This window comes from Cupressus sempervirens, chromosome 7 (assembly GCF_028749045.1).
Source record: "Cupressus sempervirens isolate cs-2001-9-10 chromosome 7, ASM2874904v1, whole genome shotgun sequence".
Classification (NCBI taxonomy): domain Eukaryota; kingdom Viridiplantae; phylum Streptophyta; class Pinopsida; order Cupressales; family Cupressaceae; genus Cupressus; species Cupressus sempervirens.
The window spans coordinates 472,158,373-472,179,297 of NC_143124.1; the positions used below are offsets into that span (position 1 = coordinate 472,158,373).

Sequence of the window (20,925 nt, forward strand, 5' to 3'; positions counted from 1 at the left end):
TTCCTTTCAATCCCTGCAAATTAGCCTGCTTAACATATTCATCACTAGAAGTAGTTTCTAATTTAGTCCATAACTCATATGCTGTCCTCGATCCATAGATATGTGAATACTCTATATAATATACTCTACTAAATATAGTACCAGGTAAAGAGCATAAAAATAGAGAAAAAAAGGTGTACTTGCACCCATAGGCTTACAATCCAATTTATAGGCACACTGCCCGTTGGTTCCTAGTTTGCCAGGGTTTACACATATATATTACTGTATTGCATAAAATGTAGCTAAGGAACAAACAATAAGCAACTAAAGCCTATTCCTACATATACATGCAAACCTCAAATATGAAAGACATGGAGAAAACATGCAAATGCATTGAAATGAAAACAAGAAGCTTAACTTAATCTACTCATAACACATGCAAACCTCCCCGAAATAAAGAAGTGTTGTAATTGTTGTTGTTGAGGGTATGTGGTTGATCACAAATCCTGCAACATAACAATCGACTAGATAGTGCTTATGGAAATGAGGAGAGGATTCTTCTTTTATAGGAAATAAGATGAAATGGATGATTGAGATTCAAAATGAGATGAAGGGCTAGGATTGCTCAGGATCAATGAGGTATCCATGAGGTGGAGGCCAAGTTGACTCCACGTAGATTAGGGTTTTGATCATTCAAAGGGAGAAAGATGCTCACACATGATGTGATGGGCCAATGACATGGCTCAAATAGAATTAAACTTATATATAATTCTAAGTGGGACAAAAGGGACTAATTAAGCAAGCTAAGTAATTTAATAGAATTGAAGGATTAAGATGCAAGTGGGATAAAGGGAAAAAGGATAGGATTAAATAAATGTAAATTTATTTAAATCAAGGATAGGGGATAAAGATGAATGTAATTAAATAAATGTAAATTTATTTAATTAAAGGTAGGACAAGGCTAAAATTAAATAAATAATAAATATTTGTTTAACTGGGTAAGATAAGGGTAATTGTACTGGATTGTACAATTTTGAGTGTCTACAGTTACCAAGCTACCCACCTAAATATCTAAGCAGCTAACTCTTATGACAGATACCCAAGTGGACTTGGACCAACTGATAAGGTGATTTTTAAATCCCTTCTGCACTTTAGGCTCTACAAAACTAAGAAGGGTAACCCTACGATCTTTCTGCAAAGTCTGCAACATTTTCTACCATAAGATCATTAAAGCAAATATCTCACATAGACCTCGACATAAAATAGATACCAGGCAATTGCTAATTACCAATTGAACATCTACTTGTATGGACATGATATTAACTTACTCACTTCAACACTAAAAACGTAAGATAAAGTATTTTGTGAGTTGATTTTAAGATTTTTTGTGAAGATATATGAAACCGAATGCAAAGAAAAACTCTAGCTTAGACCAATGACTTATCTATTGGGCCTTTCGCCATTTTAATCACAACACTTTACAACAAGTCTAAGAGATATAACTCTATGATCTATAACATTGTTGCATTACAAAGTGTTATTTTGAGATTTTTGATCTATCCTACTTGTCGAAATCCTTAAGCAAGAACATATGAGTTTGTAGTTAGAACTCAAGTATTAAAATTAATTCTTTGAATTAAAGCATGAATCTACCACATGCATCATAACTATGTAATGAAATAACAAGATCCTTAATCCAATCATATCAAAACACAAGACTTGCAATAAGAGGCATAAAATAATTAAATGTTTCTTAGATTTAGTTGATTTGAGTTGTACAATATTTGATAATGCTTAAAGTGACTTAAAACCTACAACAAAAGATACTAGTTCTTATTTGAAACTTTTTTGCTCTAGTATCTTCAGTAGATATTTAGAGATAACATCTGACTACACAAAAGGACCAAATAGAAACAAGGACAACAACAAGCCATGGGCTAGAGGAGGCACTTGTCAAAATCATACATTCTTGTAAAAAGGAAAATGTAGAAGAGACAAAATAGCAATCGTTACATGAGAATATTCTTCACATATCTTCATAGACGTCCCTATTGATGTAGCCCTGTGTATTGGACCCGTGATTTCTTGCTAATGAATGATTTCTTGCTAACGAATGTAGGTGATGCTTATGCCTTTCAAAATGATGCAATGCTGGCAAATTTGTTGAAATGACATTGTACCTCATTCCTCAACATACATCTACATCAACTCGAACTCTTCCTCTGAGGGCTAATCGAATCTCATTACTTCATCAAAATTTCTTTTGTATGGGGCATATTTAACGACACATTGATTTACTTCTTTCTCAAAATTATCAAAAAACAACTTCATGATGATGATCTTATCCGTGCTGTTTTCAAGTTTAACCTTGTCTAGATCATCACAAATCTCTTCCACCATAACCTCCAAATTTGCCTTGGCTTCATCCTTCCAGGTTTGTAGTGTCTTAACCTTTCCATTTTGATCAATGATGGTGGGTAGAAGAGTCTCCTTCATATCATTAGAGTTCCTTGTTAGTTCCCTTGTCCTACCATAATGTGCTCTGGGAGCATCTGAAAATCATACACAGTTTTCACGAATTGGAAAGTAGGTTGGATCACAATTTGGCCCCCAGCGAAAGCAACTGCACTTCTATAATTTTTGGCATTGCCTATAATCACCTGGACCACAATCTCACTACCCGCCATCTCTATGGCCTCAATGAGAATTCTAGAAATGAATTGTGAATCTTTCACATCCCCTCACAATCATCTGCCTAAACATTGCCCCTTCGGGGTACACTATAATCACATTAATCTATGGCTAGTTTCTTGTATCTTTCTATCCATCAAAAACAATAGAAATACTCAAAGTTTTCCAAGAATTTCTAATTGGTTGAAGAGATCTCTCTATAGAAGTCTTCTCTTTTTGCAATAGGGTGGTACACACCTTTTCATACCCAAGACTTGTGTAATCAGCTGATGATTTATTGATGGCTGCCACCATCTCTTTCCAATATGGTGATCTCACCAAGTTGAAAGGAAGACAATTGCCATAGAGGCAACGTGCAATGGCTTGATCAACAATCTCTCTTTGTAATGTCCCCTTCTCCACGCTAGCCTTAATGGCGCCTAGTTGGTCTATCTTTCCATCCGGATAGGCTAATGGCATATGTTTTAGGATGCCAACCAGTCATAGGAGTTTGGGTGTCAATTGAGATTTAAATGGGAAATCCTAAGGTTTTAATCACTTTATTTTATTGGATTGAAATGTAAAGTACTTTATTATTTAAAGTCACTTTAGGACAAATTGACTTAAGTGACTAAAAGACGAAATAGTCTTTTATCCCACATTGTTCAGTTATTTGTATCTCCCCATACTTCAAGGTGATAAAAGGAAGCCTTTTGCATTGGGATTTACACCACGAATATGAAATATATTGATACTGTTATAAGCGGTTGCTTAAATGTGACTGGTTGTTCTTGAGGGCAAAATCCCTCAAGATGTATGAGAAGTTGGACATAGCCCCAACATCTCATTGGAAATTGTTTTCAGAACCAAGCAGGAAGTTGGCATAGGAAATCGAGCTCAGTCAATTTCTACCTTTCAGAAGTAAGTTGCCTTCTCTTCTAAACAGTTGGGAGTCTTCAGCGTAATAAGTGATGATCATATTTGCAATTTTTATCACACGTAGACTCAAAGGAACAGCAGGACATGCCTTTTGGTAAGCCAAGATATCAAGTGAGATTGGTGTAATGCTGTAGCAGTACAGGTTGGCAGCGAAAGCCATAGGGAACAGTAAGACGACTTTGGGAGGTTATTCATCTGTATGTTCACACCAGTTGGGTCGGGAGAACTACGATTTCAACAGATGTCTTCATCCAACGTCTACATACTGGTTGCGGAGGATTGGCACGTAGCTGCTAATTCAACCGATATCTACAACCTCTGTCACCCATGGGCTGAGTACTCGGGCCATATCAATGAACAGTTAATGATGAAGTGCAGACTGGGTTACAGCAATGACATGCAGTGAACACTCAGCAGCTAAAGACGGGGTCACATTTCTCAGGAAGAATGAGATAGCTGACGACAGTAGGATTCAAGGAACGTTGGTCACCCATTGATGTGTCTTGTGGTTCGTAAACTCCTTCACACGCAAAGGCCAGGTTCCATTTGTTATTTACCTCATCTTCGATTATTCTGTTGTTATCTTTAACTGGTGTACTCCTTAGTATTAATGGTGTAATTTAAGTATGTTTGGTTAGATGCAGAAATGTATGAGTAGTAATTGTCTGATTTAATCAATCCTACTTGTTGTTTCTTGAGATTCATTGAATTACTGTTGCCTACGTTCAAGCTTTTGCTCTATTCTTCATCTTATTTTGGCATCGGTTCAGTTATTTTCTTACCATTGGGGTCTGAGTATTTCTTGGAAATTTTTAGTAATCAGTACAGTGAGGTTATAGTGGCAACAACGAGTAATATCTGGGTTGCATATCAATTGTTTTTTGAAATTCCTCTAGGCAGAAAATTAGGGTCTTGTATCAAATCCAGTGAACGTTATTACACTCTTGCCTCCATTTTAAATGCCTTGTCCAATGGACCTCTTTTGCAACAGGTAATTTCTACTTCTTCCTCTTCCACTTCTGCTATAGTTAGTTGCAAGAAAGGCTGTTTGGAGGATACAACTGGTTCATTAGGCAATCGCATTTTTTTTCTTTGTGGGTGGACGTTGATAAAAAGTTTGTTTTGATCTTCTAACCAATTTATTAGACTCCTCTTGTTCTTTTATATATCTTTCTGTTTATCTCTCAGACATTCCCTTCCCATCTTTGCCTTTGCACATTTTCGTTCCTTTACTATAATTGCCCACAAAATGAAGTTTTACTCGAGAATACGAGTTATTGAATGGTTTTACTGTTTTATTATTGCAATATTTACACTTCCTAAGATATGAGCCACCTCTTGAAACTTGTGATACCTCTTGAAACTTGTGATATTCTTGTGGTATGTCTCCATAAAGGAGGTTCTACATCAGTTTTGAATCTATTGACTCCTTGCTCTCCCACTGAACATTGACTACCGCTAGCGGCCATTCTTGCACAATACAATCTAATTTCATGCTATTATAAGAAATTAAATAAATATAAATTAGAAAAAAACTATGAACGTCAATCATTCGAGTGTAAAAAAAGATACAAAAATATTAAAATAGACAGCTAAGCTTGTTTCTTTATTTCTTAAAAAACAATTAAAAAACTTAAAAAATTTCTTCCCGAACTTGAAAAAATTCATTGTAGGACTCAAGAATGGGATCAAATGCTCATCTTGGATGCATAGATCTCCTTTGTGGAAGCTATTTGACACCAAATGAACAATCCTCTTCGGAAATAATCACCTTGACTTCAAAATGCCAAAATGGAGATCAAACGAGAAGAAAACCCAGCTGCAAACAAATTGAGATGAAAAAAGAATGAATGGCCTCTATTAGGGCCTTTTTATGGTTTAGGAGCAAAAAAAATGATGTATAGCACATGTCACAAAGTGCTTTTAAGTTGAATTTTTGACAAAAAATGTCAAACTTAATGTTTGTCCGCTGGAGGTGCCCAGATTCTTGTGGAGGGCTCTGTGGATTAGCAGAGGAAGTGCATCCAGGGCCCCCATATGCTCTTTGAATGCGTTCATTTGGGGGCCTTGGATGTGCTTCATGTGTGCATCCACAGGGGCTCTATCTCCGCTTTTGCTTTGTTAGTGTAAAACATTGTTTGGGTAGTTTGTACCTATACAAATAATGTCAGTTGGTAACCGGTCAACTATACAGATAGTGCACTGTATAAATCCTCCTCTTGATAATTGAATAAATCATCAAATTATGTATTCTCTGCTTATATTTGGTATCAGAGTGGGTGCTGAATGGTGGTGAAAAATCTATCAAAGATCATAGGTGACTAGAATGTAGAAATTCCTTTTGTGTGCATTCAATACAAAGCAGTTAAATGAAGAATGCTGGAAGTTACAGTCTATTAGCAACGGACTCACAGGGATCTTAAAAACATGTGCATATGACTGCCACAAATTAAACTGAAGTGCGATGAGAGAAGGTGCTGCAAGAGAGTTTTGTGCTTTCCCATGACTTGCTGGCAAATGACGTGTGATTGTGTTAAGGCGATACAATAGGTGTTTTCTTGGATAGATTGCTTCTTTTCCCAACCTCTTATCTTTCCAGGGTGAACCGTGGCCTGAGAGTCTGCTGTGTTCTACTCTGCTTTAATTATGGATGTTGAGAAAACTATTTAAGCAAATTCAGTGCTCGTTGGAGAAGAGAATTGACAACCATAAACAAACTTATCTGTTCAAAATTACTGCAATAAATTAGGAGCCTTCTCCTATATGCACCATATGCGGTTCTCATAAATTTTTACAGACAGATGTACAAGCCAATTATTGGAGTATAGTTATTTGTAGTTACTATTGGAGAGATTGTAGATGTCAAGTGGCAAAGTTACATGCACTTGGGCTTTCAACTTTCCTATGGACTTTGTGCTTCAATATTGATCGATGTCTGACAGTCACTTGGTGATCAATTTTGATTGAAGGGAGGCATCTTATTGGTGAAGCACTTCATTTCTAATGTGGTCAAAATGTTAGTAAGTACATACTCTGAACCAATTATAAAATACACAGTATTTGCAATTTTGTGAGTGGTTGGTGGTAAAGAGTAAATAAATAAGAAGTTGTCAGTGACTGTTGTTTTCCGATGGAGATTCCATTAGATAAATATTCGGGTTTCAATTTTTTATACATGGAAAATAAAAAATTGGTGAATAAAAACTTATGGGGGATAGTAAGCGGCAAGGAAAAATCACCTACAGATGCAAGTAAATTGTTGGAGTGGAGCGGCAGAGATGATAAAGCCAAGGCTATCATTGGTCTTTCTCTTGTAGACTCTGAACTTCATCATGTAGATTTATATAAATCATCTGTAGATATTTGGGAAAATTTAAACAAGCTATTTGGAGCAAAAGATGTTAACACAAAGTTTTCCTTAGAACTTAAGTTGTTTAGCTTCAAAATGGAGGATGGTATCACAATGTCAAATCATATAAGTAACCTAGGTCTCTTATTAGGCAACTAACATAAGTTAAGGCTCTTGTTGATGATGATGATGCTTAGGCCATTCTGTTAAATATCTTATCTTCCAAATATAGCAATGTTGTCTTTATGCTCAGCCAAATCACCTCATAGACAATAGAGGATGTCATTTCAGCCCTACTAGCAGAAGAAAAGAGGACAAAGGAAGTTATAGAAGAAGATCATCTAATAGACAAGGTATTATACTCATAGAGTGCCAAAAAATGGCCAAACAAAAATAAAAGAGACAATAAACCTTTTAACTGTAAGAAAAAGGGCCAACACAATATGGATTTGCAGAACTAGAGCTAATGATGTTCTGTAATGATCCCATCTTTGAGCTCTCACGTTCTCCAAAATCTAAGTGGAGGATAAGAAGAAATTAAATTAATTTCTTATAAAGTCATTCAATTAAAAATTAAAAGGTGACTTTGTATTTAATTAATTTAATTATCAATTACAAGGGAGTAGCTTCTAGGGTATGCATTAATTATTGGAAGGAGGAAGCTTCCAGCTCTTGCAATTAATTAATGTTTTAGTTCCTTTTAGAAGGATGAAGAAAAGGATAAATAGGGCTGAAAGTTTCATTGCTGATTATCAGATAATTATGACTTGCATTTGATAAGAGCTTGGATGTGTGAATCACACTCCCTTCTTTTGGCAATAGAGGACGTTCATTCTCAGTTGTAACATTCTAGACATCATTCCCTTAGGGTTTGGCCTTTGGAATACATCTCTTTGTAATTGATTGCAGCATTAATATAATTTCAGCCTTGGTTCAGCTTTTGGGCATTCTTGGGTGTCCATTACATGTTCTTAAAAGGAAACTAAAAGAACAATGTGATGAAAAAGGCAATGTTGCTTGCAATGAAGATGCAAATACATCAGGCGACGAAAAAATTGTTAATAATTCTCCTATCAATCTTGATTTTGTGCTTTGAACCTTCATATTTGGAGGTCAGTGGTATTGGAGGATGGAGGAACTTCCCTCATCTCAAGTCAGCTTTTTGCTTTTGGATGTTGCTTTGCATGAGAAGCATTTGGACATTTTTTATTTTCTTCGTTGTTTTGCTTTCTAATGCTGACAAGTGTGAAGAATATATGTCTTGTGAAGTTCCATTTTGAAGATAGGTTTGGGACTTGATATTGTGCTCAATATGGAGTGCGGTTGAGTGAGCTTCAAAGTATACAATTGAGAATTATATTCTTTCGTGGTTACTAGACAATGACAGAGATCTGTCGCATCTCTTAGAAATCATTGTTGAATAATTAAAGACTTTGAAATTTAAGACCACAGCTCGAAGCTACACATTTTCGAAGTTCACAAGACAAATTGATGGAGCCATGGTTGGTTTAGGGTCTGCTAATATTTTCTCATTATATGTATTCATATTTTGTTATGTAGGCCTTAACGGGTGGGGGAGTGTCCTTAGGGAAACATGTTTTGATGTTTTACAAATCAATGCATGGGGGGAATATTAGGGTAAAACATTGTTTGGGTGGTTTGTAGCCAACCAACCATATGTTATTTGGTGACTGTCCAATTATACAGATAATGCACTGTATAAAGTCTCCTCTTGTATGTTGAATAAACCATCACATTATGTATTCTCTGCTTATATGCTTACCTGCCTCTGCATCGGCCTCCATTGCTGCAGGGAGCGTATCAGCTACCTAGACCTTGATAGATGGAAGTCAGTCCGAGTCCTTTTTTTACTAAGAATGAAAATATTGGAAGTCTGAAAGATTGAAGTGGAAGACAATTCTACGGCCATAGTAATGAGAATCATGGTGATTCACGCGATTCGATTCAAGCCAAACGATTTTTTGTGAATTGGAAAATCAAATCAGCGTTAAAGGATTTATGAAATAAGTTACTAAATTTCAAAGATTTTTTAAATTTGCCGATTCGTGGCCGATTTGATTCTGATTCACGATTTGATTCGGCCTTGCTGATTCCAATCAGATTCCGATTCTCATTACTAGTAGTCTACCACATGTATTTGGTGGCATTTTAGGAAGTTCTTCCATGGGCCAATAATAGTGAGCATGATGATAAGAAGCAAATGAGGAGTGTTCCACAGGAACCGTTTGACTTCACAAGACACTGATCAATGCAGAATTGACAGGACTACCTTTTTTTCCTGTAGTTCTAAATTAATGGGAGCTGGAAATGTCCAAAATTCAAATCACTGAGGTTACTGGCTGTTAGAGTAACAGTAAGTGTGAGACAAGTGGAAGACGAGAAAGAATTCTCTTTCCAGTGCAGTAACTCCAAAATTCCTGTTTCTTCATCTGTAAGTCTCCAGCAGAATATTGCTAGCATATGGACAGTTGAACTCATGGAACTGAATGTCACATGCATAATCTTGGTCAGAAATCCAAAGCTTCTTACTTTGTTATGGCTTACGCACAGCATCTGGGTACGTAATGAGTGCTAATCAATAAAGGATCTCTTTAGTCTGTAGCACATTATGCATATATAAAGTGCTCGATTTTGGTACAAAATGGAAGTCAGAAAAGTATTGAATTTTATTTCATTCTTCTGATGAGCTTCTAATGTTATGCTTGACTGGACTTGGCAGGAGAGTTTTCATCTGAGAGGAAAAATTAGGCTAGCATTGTGGATTTGTATAAACTAAAAAGTTATTTTTTCTTTGCTGAACTGGCATCCTGATGACTGAAAAAATCATTGTATAAGATTCCTTTTGCTGAATAGGCTTATGTCTCTTATCCGCTTGAGACTCACCTGGCATGAATGTTATCTGCTAGAAAGCAATCTGTGTTTATTGTGATTCACAATGTAAACAAAGCATTACTTTTGAGCTATCCTTTCCAATGGAGTTGAGAGGGAGCTTTCTATTTTTGAGGAGCATTTGTAGAACGTTAATCATTTGATGGCAATTGGAGTGTAGAGCATTGTTTAGGATTTTGAATACACTTGATGCTTTATGCTTAAGTCCGTTGTAAACCAGGAGGGTTTCTTTTCTGTTACAAATGCTTGATGGTGATTTGGATACTGTTCTTTGGGTCAAAATCACTTTTTAAGTGAGTAAATTTGGACCCCTTGAAAGCTGTGACAGTTTTACTTATAAAAAATCTGGGAGGAGGCAACTGAGGCATGATATTATGTAGGTGGGTTTGATACTTAATCCATTCAATTATACCAGTGGACATTCCAGAGCTTGATAAAGTTTGGTAGGAGTTTCCTTGAAGCATTGAAGATGAGAAAAATGCACACGTGGAAGTTGGCATCACAGGCCTGGCTATGACCAGATTGAAGAGATTTTTAACGTTCAATTCAACTGCAGCTTCTTTTCACTCAGAACAGATGGAAAAGCTAGTCAGTTAGTTCCCTAATTAACAGATAACCAGTTTTGAGATAACTGATTTTGTATAGTACATATTGTATTTGACTTTTTCATCAAAAGGATTGGGTGAGCTCAATGACAATTGCATATTATTTTTCTAGAGAATCAAAGAAGATAAGCAAGGTGAATTTTTGCATTCTATGTAACGACTTGTGGCTGACTATATATTTGTTGATTCAGTACTACAAATATTATTACAGTTACATTCTTCTACACATTCTTGTTGTACTGTCTGGTGTTTAGATTGTCCTTGTCATGGAATCATAAACATCACAGTTATTACTTCATTTCCATGCCGCATTTAAATGATGGTTGATGCTGTTCTGAATTTCCAGTTATTTTCTATTTTGTTTCCAATTCTTTGATTTAATTAAAGACTTCTATCAAAACATCTTAAAATACTTTCTGTTCAATTGAAAACTTTTTTGTAGAAGTGGATCAAAAGATAGTGCCTCTCATAGCACAGTGGATAGAACCTCTCACATGCCTGGAAAATGTTTTTATAGATTGCCATTATAGCATGTCTAGAAACATTGTAAACTTGATGGGCTCCAAGTTTGCCATAAGCATTCTGGAAGATCTCTTCAGAAACTTGGAATACAATCAAATTTTAGTAGCAAGTATCATTACCAAACAAACGGCTAGATATAGAAGGTAAATGAATGTATGGATATGTGCTTGACCACACAACAAAAAATCCTTTATGAAAGAAGATTTACAATTTTTGTGGTTTTTATACATAGTAGCATATAAACCATTGTGATTATGCTGGATGCATGTTTTCAGCCTACTTATAACCAACTGCAATGACTCCAAAAATTCAAAGAAAAATCCTTCAATTCGCATATATTTTTCCTTTGCATTGTGGTCACAAGGAGAAGCTTTTGTTTATGTAATCTAGAGTTCATTTTATTGGTTCATAATTTCAAATATGTTTTTTGAAAAATTTCAGGTCTTTTGGAGAGTGCAAGTCCATATTCATCTGCTAATGATGGGACCTACACTTTTGAGTTTTCAAGGCCTCTGCGCACATTGGATCGTCTTAACCAGGTATTAGTTTTCTTTGTGCTGACTAAAACACTGTCGTAGTTCTTATTGGTTATTTTCGGGCATATGAGATACTGAATTAGAACCTGATATCATTTATCTGGTGAATGAAGGATGTCCAATTTGTTATAGGAGAGTCATACAAGTTTTCAGCAGCATTTTGGTACCCTGTAAATGGGAATCCTTGGACTGGAAGTGGTCACTATTCTGTGAACTGCGATTGGGTAACCTTGGAGATCGTTCAAGCAGACAAGGAATTGCATGCACTCTCCTCAGGGCTCTCCTCAACTGAAGATTTTAATCCACTGAATGTTTTTTCATTCATTTTATCACTTGCAGCTTTTGGCATCTCTCTTTTTATTGGCTGGTCAATTAAGAAAGGAAAGACTCTGGCATTTACACCAATAGACAACCTTTAGGAGCATAGAAGTTGGGGCCAATGATAAGTTTTCCATTTCATATCTTGTAAATTCATTCTTGATTTCTACTGTAAGGGTTCAGTCTCCTCCACATTGAGTTTGAAAGTTTCAAGTTATACAAATTTTGTAAAATGTCCGATCATTGATGGATATTCGTCTTCATTAGTGCTTCTGAAGCATCCATGTGTCCATAGAGATTGACCACCTCCCATGATAGGATAAAATGATTAATAATGTGATTATTTGCATGCAGGACCTTAATATAGTAATTAGTATAGTGAAATAAAACTAGTTTGATAATGAAGATTGAATTTCATTGTTCACATTTTGTGGAAGATGTGTGAGCTTTTTTGATGCAATCTAATTAGTGAAAATATAATTTCCTTACATCCATTTTATCGATTTTTTTGTTTATTTACTTTTCACATTGTTTGTTGCCAGGGCAACTTAAACCCCACAAACACTATTTTCTTGGGCTTCAATTTGTGTGTATATATTCATATAGGAACATAAAAATTACAATGCTTAAAATAGAAAAATTAACCGGGGACAGCCATTTGTGCTCGCACTGTTAAGGAATATTTCATTAATGCAATTGCACAATTGAACTTTCCAAAATCTGAAAGACTTTGAACCATCAACTAAATGTGCACTTTTAGTTCTACGGTTTTAAACCATGTTTCTTGATTTAGGTGTTTTCCTCAGTTTACATTTTGCAGTAAAATTATTCAAGAAACATCATAGGGTGTGTTTGTAGGCATGGATTTGATCAAAGAAGGCATAATATATTTACCTATTTACCTATTTACCTATGTGCATTTTGCAGTTGATGTTTCCTAGAAGGCATATATTCAAGAAAGGGATTAGCTTTGGGCAATTTGGGCAACTCTTTTAGACCATTTTGTGGCTAATTTGACCGTGTTTCCTTTAGATTGATATTAATTACAATATTTTGGACTAAGAAAGGGACTATTTTTTGATGGAGTATCGAATCTGCAATATCCCTATTTTTGGTGAGAATAACATTATGGTTAGCTTTAGCTTTCTTAGTGCGCATTAGCATCGTTAGAGGGGATGTTTGATGTTGGCAACGAACTTGGTCTTGAGGACTCTTTTGACACTTTTCAAAGTGAATTTTGGCTTCTGGTGTGTTGTCCAAGATTCTTGGAGATTGTGTCTATTTATGACAAGTTACTTGATTGACCCCAATTTTCATTGTTCATCATTAGGATAATTTCAGTATTGTCAGATTTTGATTCGATTTTTTTTGACAATTTCTACAGCTCAGGTGAATAATTGAGCTATGATTTAATTCTTTCGCTAAGGTTGGTTAATGTTATAAAATTATTGGAAACCCACCTTAGTCTAATAGGTTTTTGGAAAAGGGAATTAAAAGATTTAAATAATTGATGTTTGAAACGAAACCTTGCACATCAAATATAATTATTATTTTCCTAAAAGGTCTTTGGAGCCAAGAGAGAGAGTTCTTTAAAAAAATGAATTTTAAAATGTCTACCCAAAAATCTCACAGGAAAAACTATAAAAGGAGATTCATGGAGCTCATTTGGCATTACGTTGATTGTTCATTCTCTCTTGCAAAATTGTTGTGGTTTTGTGGGATTGAACTTGGTTAATCCTAGCCTTCTTGAGGATGAAAGACCTCTTGGACAAGATTTATTGCAAAGGTTAAAGATTCTTCTTGGTTAATATGGCATGGCTTATTCAGAGTTACAAGTTAAGTAGAAAGGGGGGCATTTTGCACGTTTTTTTGAAAACCAAATTGTGAAGTCTTGTAAGCAAGACAATTTGTTCAGTATTTGCAAGACTTACAGATAGGGTTTTGATTCTTTGAACACCAAAGATTGCAGTTTGAAAGCAAATTTTGGACATTCAACTCTATAATAGGTTTGGGTGATAGACATCCTTTTTCTTTATATGTGCAATAGTTTGTCTTGGCTGGCTAAATGGAATTGCAGTAAGTGCATTGACTTTATTGCTGCAATGTAGGAGTTAGCATATGCATAGCTGGCCAATGTCATGGTTGTAGTGAGGCATGAGCTTGGAATCTTGAAGGACGATGGTTTGCACAAACTTGGATGTCATACCATGCTATATCATCGCTGAGTGATAAAGATAGGTGACATGGTGTGGATAGCTATTGCAAGTAGTGAGAGGTGTGTTTGTTGGTTGTGGGATTATGCACATTATTGGCACAAGTAACTTTGTGATAGGATGTAGTTGTGTTTTTAGTTTAAAAGACACAAAGTATTGTACTTGGTAGCATTGCATTACTTTGCCTTATTGAATGCAATAACCCCAACTTGGAATGTGCCTAATTTTTGCCCAAAGTTGAATTCTAGAACATAATTTTTTTTCTCTTTTTTGTATTAACATAGTATAAGTATCAATAATATGTCACAAAAATGTCTAAGTTTTTAACATTTTACAACATCAAAATAACCTCAAAGAAACCAAGGTAGCTACCATTGAAAATTAACTACCAATTGAGAATAGTGATCATAAATATGATTGACAACATGTTATACTAGTTGTTAATACAAAAAGAAAGTCTGAAGCATAGTAAATCTTGCTACTCAGCCCGTATACTTCCATCCTACATTGTTTGTCTTGGTATTGTGTGAACATGAGGATCTTCCTTGTGGGCAACAATCTTCAATAATGAGATTTTTGATAAATTGGTTAAGATTATCCAACTCTCTCTGATTGAGCATGTCCTTGTGTATGGAAAAGTATTGGCAAGAAACTATGTCTTCCTTGTGTACCAGTATTTGCCCTTCTTGCATTAGCATTATGAACCTATCTCTAGATATTTCCAGAGCTGCAACAAACTATGACATATATGAAAATGTGCAAGTTGCCTCATTTGAAAAATCTCTCCATTTCGCTACTTCCAAAGATACCATAGTATTTCATAGGTAAGAACAAACCAAAAAGTATTAATTTTGAGATCAAAGGAATCCACAAAACGAACTAAAATTTCACTCCAAGAGAGGCCAGGTCTACTATTCCATACAATGGGTGACCCAAAGAAAATAGACCATACTCATTAACCAAAAGAACATTTGAAAAAAAAATGCTCAAAGTACTTGGGAACATAAAAAACTCCACACATAATGCGATTACCCAGATTCTATAGTAAAGTATTACCAACAAGCACCTTCTTGAAAAGTAGTAACCATCTAAAACATGACTTTTTAGGCTTACAAGGAGCATGCCAAAAAGAAGAAGATAAAATGCCATTTAGAGGTCGGGTATTTTAGCCCCCAGCCATGATTCATGTTGTCCAAAATAGAATAGTCTTCCTTAAGCATGTTATAAATTTGCTTGGTAGATATCATATTGAATTCCTTACCATCTTTCCATTTAGTCCACTACAAAAACTATTTACTATTCATAGTATGCCTTGGATTAAAAAGGGCCCACAACTTTAGAAATAATGGAGTATGTTTTTTTCCTGAGAATCAGGAATATTAAATTTCCCAGCAATTTCCTTCCAAAGCCCTAATCTATAGTCAACCAAAGTATCTTTGAGTAAAGAGATGCCATGTTTATTCCAGTTTTTTGCCGAGCAACTTTGGGTTAATGCAATAGGTTCACCATTAACTTCAATTCCCCACCAGATAGATCCATCCAAAACATAATTAGTAGGAGAATTGCCACATGCACCCTTGAGTAGGATAAGACTTCTAACTTGGGACCAAGATTTCCAGATGGTCTGAAACACTTTAGAACCAAAAATAGATAACTGAAAACTTCCAAAAAATTTATCACATAGAGACACATTCTAACTTTTACCTTTTTATTTCCCAATCTATTAATGTTATTTCTAACCATAACTTTCCACGGTTCCTCCCCTGAGAGGGCTTGAATGATCCATTTGGATGGTAATGCCATATCCTATGCTTTCAAATCTTTAATACCCAATGCACCCTTCTCTCTTGGTAAACAATACCACTCCCATTTGACACAATGTCTTTTTTTGTTGCCCAACCCATCAGACCACAAAAAATCCCTCATAATGTTTTCCAAACTATTGGTCTGATAATTGGCAAGTAGCCATGCTGAAGAAAAGTAAATATGATGAGTAGATGATGCTTTTTGAACCACTTGCACCCTACCATCTAAAGAAAGGAGGCGAGTCTGCCATTTTATATATTTATTTTCAATTTTAGTAAAAAGCCAATTCCACATATCCTTTAAAGACGGGTCAGTAGAGAACGAGATCCCTAGATATCTAACAAGTTCATTTGGCCCCAACCACTGCCATCCTTTGCTCACACGCCATTCTGGGGGCGAAGACCATCCAATAATGGAGGACTTATGTGGGGCCACTTTAGCTCCAAAGACCATACAAAAGAATTGAAGTCTGTGAAACATATTATCAAAGTTGTCTTCATCCAATAAGATAAACAGAGCAGTATCATTTGCAAACTGGGCATAAACTAACACCTCTTTATTAGGCAAGGTAATGCCCTTAATGGTGGGTCCTAACCGAGAAGGCCTAAAAATGTAGAACAATGCATCTGCATCAATAACAAAAAGAGATGGAGCAATTGGGCATCCTTGCCTTATAGACCTTTGCAAAACAATATCAATGAGCTCACCATTCACATCTATGAGTGTAGATGATTCTTTAAGAAGAATGTCAATCCACTTGCAAAAATGGTGGGAGAAACCAAAAGCTTGAAGCATACCCATAACAAAAGGCCATTCAATTCTATCATATGATTTTTAAAGTCTAGCACAACCATCACTGCATTTTGGTCATCATTCTTAGCCCAATGCATTGCTTCCCAACTAGCAATTAGGTTTTCAAGAATGAACCTCCCCTTATTGAATCCTGTTTATGGAGTTGAAATGAATTTATTCAAGATTCCTCCAATCCTCTTGGCAAGCACTTTGTCCACAATCTTGTGAGAGAGGTTTAGAAGAGTTATGGGTCTCCAGTTCTTCACCTGAGACTTGTCACCCCCCTTTGGTAAAAGTTTGATAATACCTCTGTTGATATTTGCACTAAGTGATCCTAAATGAAAGGCATCTTCATATAGTTCTAGAAGCTCAAGATCAATCCACTCCATATTATACTTATAGAATTCAGCTGGGAAGCCATCAGACTCGGGTGACTTATCATCTGCTAGGGAGAGGATGGCATTCTTAATCTCATCAAGAGTTATAGGCATACTGAGCTTCTTAGCATCACATTTAGAGATTATTTTTGGTATAAATTTGAGACAAGTTTGTAGACTAGCCTTATTATGTTCAGAGAATTCTGAGGTAAATAAATCCTTGTAGAAATTAAAAAAAGCCTCCTAGCCTTATTATGTTAAAAGAATTTTGAGGTAAATAAATCCTTGTAGAAATTAAAAAAAGCCTCCTTTATGTAGTTAGGACCATTGCTTTGCTCCCCATAAATGTGAATATATTCTATCATTTCTCTTTTATGTTTGGCTCTTATAATGTTGAAAAAGTATTTGGAACCTTTATCTCCCTCTTTAATCCAGTTCATTCTAGCTCTAGTTTGTTTTCCTTTAATCTTATAGTGCTACACCTTACTAAGTTGGCACTTAACCCAAATCAATCTTTCCTCTAACTAAGGATCACAACCTTTAAGTTTTAGATCTTTTTCAATGGTATTTAATGTACTTTGCAAATAAAGTTACTCCTTATTCCTGTCCATACCTTTCTTCTTACCAATATTTTGATATAACTTCCTGTAGGATTCCAATAGGGAGCTCCACATTCTCTAGGGCTCAACTTTGGATTGCATAGTTTACAAATATTAGTCATCATATTAATGGCACCATCAGTATCTTCATCATTAAGGAGGGACGTATTGAGTTTGAAGCTGCCTCTTTTCTTTTTCTTGTTTTCAGAAAAATTGTCCAAAAACACATTAACATATATTGGATGGTGATTTGAAAGCGACAGAGTAACACAAATTAGAGCATGGCCATTATGCTTTTCAATAGAAGTAGTGATTCTTCCACATAAACCCTATCCAATTGACAATAGACCCTTTGCTTTCCTGATTGGTTATTGCACCATGTAAACCATATATTAGAGAAGGATTTATTTTGAAGAGTTTGAGGGTCAGCAATTCTAAAATTTCTCCTAAAATTGGAACGAAAGAATTGTTCATCTCCCTTCTAATAGTGAGCTTTCCCCCACTCTTATCCTCTTTGAAGTCTCCAACAAAGATCTAATGAGCTTTGGGAAAACCATTAGTTAACCATTCCCAAAGAGTAGCTCGCTCCCTATAATCATTAGGTGCATAAATGTTACAAACCCAAATACACATATCGTTGTGTTGAAAGATAACCCACAAGGCTCTATTATAGGGGGAGGAATCATTGGATATAACATTTTTAACCTACTGTGGAGCAATTAGGATTGTAATGCCACCATTTCCTCTAAGGTGATTAGAATAGAATCCTATAGATTGGATCCAAATAAATCTCAAAATGGCAAAAGCTTGAAACCCTACAATCTTAATATCTTGTAGGAAAATAGCATCTTTTAACTTGAGGTTGTTACAACATTTTCTAACCATATATTTCCTATCAAACATCTCAAGGCCTCTCACATTCCAACTATGGAGATGCATCATTTAGATTGTTGGGACTTAGAATTGCCATGAAGTCTATTAAAGCAATCATGATTATCGTTCTTGGATTTCCTACTATCATTGGAAAGGGACTACCTCTCAAGGATTTTCCTCTTTTTCTTAGAAGATTTGTTCATGACTTCCGTAAAGGGCACTTCATTCATTACTCCAGAACTATTCTCAAAATTCTTTTGGATGACAACTGAATTTATGGTCCCATTTAGATTCCTATCTCTACTTAGCGTCCCATGGGTACTTCTAATATTCTCTGCTCTTTCATTAATGGTGTTAAGAGCCAATTGTTGAGCATTCAATTTTGGTGGGAGTGAAGAATTATCATTAACGTCATAATTAGCATTAACAGAACTAGAATTTGGTTGACAAATGGTTAGGGTATCATAAACATTAAACCCAGAAGCAGGCATAACTTCAAATTCATCTTCGAACGCAGGTTTATTTAGACTGGCATATTTACCACTATCAATAGTCTCTATTACTGCATCTATGGAGATTTTTGGATTCAATTCCTTAAAAGAGTGTTTATTACTATCTAGAATGTTAGCCTTAGAAGAATCATCGTTATTTGTATTATCTTCCTTGGACAAGTTTGATTTACCACTATCTTTAGGGTTAAATTTAACATTGTTATCAAAAAAAGGGTTCTGCAAATTATGGAGGGTCAGACACTCTTTCTTTGTGTGACCATTTTTCTTACAATGAAAACATGACCCTAAATTTCCTAATAAAGAAATTTCCCTCATGAAAGTTTCTTCTTCTAGATTCATCGAGAGATGAAATCTGGAAATTCAACATCAAGTGCTAGGGCAAGTAGAATCCTAGCATTAAGTGAGGTAAAGTATACCTACCATCTTCAATTTGCAGCACTAAGCCCAATGATTGAATAATTTGAGAAATAAAAGGCTAGAATTATATATTTATATTTTGTAATGTCTCATGAACCTTTGAAGTAAATAAGCAATTAAGCTAATTTAAATCATGTAATTTAATCTATAGCTTAATTGGAGAGAGCAGGATTAGGTGCACAAAATATTCATCACAATTAAGCCCAAGGGCATGATATAACACCCCTTGGGCCGCATGTGGCAGTAATTCTTATCCATCCAACATAGGTTTGTCTACTTAGAGGGGGAATCTGTCTCTACCCTCCCAATCATGTCTCCTTACTAACTCATACATGATTGCTTCTATTGTTTAGTTTCACTTCCAACATTGAACCATAGTGGGGATTGGAGAGGAGAGCATAATTAGGTGCATAGAACATTTGTTGCAATTAAGCCCAAGTGTGTGATATAACATTCCGTGGCCCACGATAGGAACTCTTGTCCATCCAACATGGGGCAGCCTACTTAGGCAGACAACCCGTCTTTGCTCTCCCAATTTTGTTTACTTAATAATTGCTACATTTATGTTATAGAAGAATAAATAGATCAAACAAATAATCAAATAATCTACATAAATCGGTAATGATCATTATTAACTAGATCAAAATACATAAGAAATTATCTATGAAACAAACCATATTGCATACCACAATACATCTTCTTCCCTATAATGATCCCTTCTTGGATGACCACTTCAAATGAAGCTTGAGGAGAAGTTATGCATCTTTAATATTTCCACCCTTTTGAAAGAGTCACAACTCTTCCTCTTAAATGTTGACTTAAGCCTTGATCGTATTTATTATCTCTTATTCTAGGAAATCACTGCCTTTTAACTGTATTTTAATTAAGTTTATTAAATTAGCCTTTGTTTATCGATAATGAATACGATCCTTGTCCTAACATAAGCGTTGCTTTCACTTATACAAATCTGCTGCTTCTTGATAAAATTGGGGCTCCTTGGGATTACTTCTATTAAGGATAACACGGGATCATTGCTTGATATACAATAAATATTCTCAATTAATCTAAGTTGGCCAAATAATCTACTGATAATTTTTCTCTTGGCCTAGTTGGCACTCTTCTGAATATTAATAATAATAATAATTTTCTTCTTGATGCCAGTTGGCCTGCTTAGAATAAATCATATTATTTTCATGATTATAGTCAGCCTCCTATTAATTTCTATTGCCCAAATTCAATATTAAGAGAGGTTACAGAGATACGAATTGGAGGAGCGGTTCGCAGCTTGGTGTGACCCTGCACAATCATCCTGGGATCCCATACCATCTCACCTCGCATCTTTTTCTCCTAGGGAATTGTTCCTATTTGGTTTTTAATTTTTTTTATTGGTTTCCTTAATTTTATTTTTTCTTTCTTACATGTTAGTTTTTCCATTAACTCTCCCTCATTTTGTGTCTACTTTTTTATTTCTCTTTTTGTGCCTTTACATTTGTGCCCTGTCATTCTAG

The 20,925-nt window shown here is 35.4% G+C and overlaps 1 protein-coding gene across 1 annotated transcript in view; it reads left to right on the forward strand.

Annotated features, from left to right (window-relative positions):
* Positions 1 to 12,252, forward strand: part of LOC149547598 (heme binding protein) — a 48,913-nt gene extending 36,661 nt beyond the window's left edge. The window contains exons 7-8 of the mRNA XM_089791716.1: positions 11,416 to 11,513; positions 11,624 to 12,252. Coding sequence (XP_089647842.1) covers positions 11,416 to 11,513; positions 11,624 to 11,929 — 404 coding nt within the window. The 3' untranslated portion in view covers positions 11,930 to 12,252. The remainder of the gene's footprint in view (positions 1 to 11,415; positions 11,514 to 11,623) is intronic.
* The last annotated feature ends 8,673 nt before the right edge of the window (positions 12,253 to 20,925 follow it).